Genomic DNA, 2012 nt, shown 5'->3' with positions numbered 1-2012 from the left:
GTTCCCTGGGGTGAAAGCCAGTGGAAGAGCAGCACAGCCACGTTAGCTGACCTCCCCCAGCCCCATGGCATCCCCCCACGTCGCAGCTCCAGCTCGCGGCCCGTGGCACACTCACAGCACGGGCACAGCCAGCGTCTCCTCCTGGTGCAGCCGCTCCGTCTGCCGCAGCTTCAGGATCTCACCGTAGTTCAGAGCATTCACTCTGGTCTTGAATAACTCCAGGGAGGTGGGTTTGAGGGACAGGGTCCTGGTGATCTGCTCCCGCACCACCTGCAGCACCTGCGGGGCCCAGGATGTCACCCCCAGTCTGGTGGCACTCCTCAGAGGCCCTGAATTTGCGCACAGCCCGTGGCCCAAGCTCCCATCAGGGCCCCAGCATCCCCTCGCACCTTGTCAAAGTCCTCCTGGGTAGCGCGCATCTCCTTCCAGGTCTTGTTCACCAGCTGGATGCAGATGCAGAAGAGCTCTTCAAAGAAATGGTCCTGCCCGAAGAACATAGGGTAAAAGGACTGAGCCGTCTCCGAGCCTGCGGTGAGAAGGACAGATGATGCCAGCCTCCCCAGTTTTTCCAGGGGATTTCAGTATCCAGAAGAACCTGGACATTTCCCAGCCCTGCCTCCCCTTCCCCTGCTGTCGGCCATGCCAGAGCCTGGTGGCCCCAGGGCCGCAGCCCCCTGCCCTGGCAGCTTGTCCCCACTCCTGCTGGTCGGCAGGCAGCAGGGCAAGGGGAAGGACAGGCTGGGCACACACGTACACGGCTCTCCGACGTGCAGGATCTCGCAGATGATCAGGGTGAGCTGGATGCTGCTTCGAGCGAAGGGGCATTCGTGTTTGTCTTCCCGGCTGCTGTTCTCCAGGACAAACTGGAGGAGAGAAGGGTCGTTGCCTTGTGTTCCACGGGCTCGGAGGCTTGCCCCAGCTCCCTCTGAGCTCCCTAGCCGAGCTGTCCCCCCCAGGGGAAGCCATCCCCATCAGAAGTAGCGAGGTCTCCCCAGAAACCAGGCCCAGTTGCAGAAGCTGATGGAGGCACAGCAGGGCGGAGCGAGGTGAACGCTCTGCAGCCGCTGCCTGGGGTTGCCCAGATCACCCCGGTTTGCTCAGACGGGAACAAAGCCTGGAACCCAAGCTGTGGGCAACACACTGACAATTGCGGGGATCCCTCAGTGCCACCGGCCTCAAAAGGCTGCTCCCGCCCCCAGGGAGGACCTGGCTCACATCTGAAACAGGGCAACAGCAGGACACCTGCCCCAAAGGGACATCCTGGCCGGGCTTTGGCCAAGGATGGGTCCCAAGGACAGGAAAGGAAGGTGGGGATCCAGCAGCACCACTCTGGGAGGGAGCTCTCCAGGAGAGAGCACTCACCCTGCTGTAGGCGCTTGGGGTGTGCCTGGAGAAATACACCATGTTGTCGAGGGCGAGGAGTCCCGGCGGGGCACGGCGGAGGTCCTCCGCTGGGTTGCTGTTGTTCTGGGACAGGAAAGGATGCCATTTAGCAACTGCTCCTTTCTCCTCTGGGCAGCAGAGGCCTCCTGACACAGCCTTGGGGTTTCCTCCTGAGTCCCGGCAGCCCCGCCGCTGCTGTTGAGCAGTGCCGAGGGAGCAGGAGGGAGGGGCTGCTGGGGGCCCACCAGCACCAACAGGGACACGGGGCTCAGGGGAGCCACCGGAACGTGCCACCAAGGCTGGCAGCGGAGCTGGGGCTGGGGAGGGACGCAGGGGGACGCACCATGAAGCCCAGCTTGCGGAACTCCTTGGCGCACAGCGATCGGCGGCGCTCAGTGCTGAAGGTTGAAGGTGCTGGCGGGCGCCTCGCTCTCCGACTCGAAGGCGGTTTGGCGCAGGGACTGGAGGAGCTCCCGCTGCTCCTGGGTGGAGAGCGGAGAGGAGTGATGCTGGGGAGCCCTGCGCAAGTGGGTTCTCCCTGGACAAACCAATGATGAAATGAAATATTCTGGGATCACCCAAAGGTGAACCTTCACCCGCCTCTTGGAGCAGGGCCAGAGGAGCCACGG

At 63.2% G+C, this 2012-nt stretch overlaps 1 protein-coding gene across 1 annotated transcript in view; it reads right to left on the bottom strand.

Annotated features, from left to right (window-relative positions):
• LOC104466425 (engulfment and cell motility protein 3-like) overlaps window positions 1-1865 on the bottom strand; it is a gene marked incomplete at both ends in the record, with an annotated part of 3264 nt that extends 1399 nt beyond the window's left edge. The window contains 6 exon segments of the mRNA XM_010079824.1: window positions 116-279; window positions 390-526; window positions 755-863; window positions 1363-1467; window positions 1727-1784; window positions 1786-1865. Of these exon segments, the coding sequence (XP_010078126.1) occupies window positions 116-279; window positions 390-526; window positions 755-863; window positions 1363-1467; window positions 1727-1784; window positions 1786-1865 (653 nt within the window).
• Window positions 1866-2012: the final 147 nt, after the last annotated feature.

The sequence above is a fragment of the Pterocles gutturalis genome, unplaced genomic scaffold (assembly GCF_000699245.1).
Source record: "Pterocles gutturalis isolate BGI_N339 unplaced genomic scaffold, ASM69924v1 scaffold28154, whole genome shotgun sequence".
Classification (NCBI taxonomy): Eukaryota; Metazoa; Chordata; class Aves; order Pterocliformes; family Pteroclidae; genus Pterocles; species Pterocles gutturalis.
This window is presented reverse-complemented; position numbering and strand designations above follow the sequence as displayed.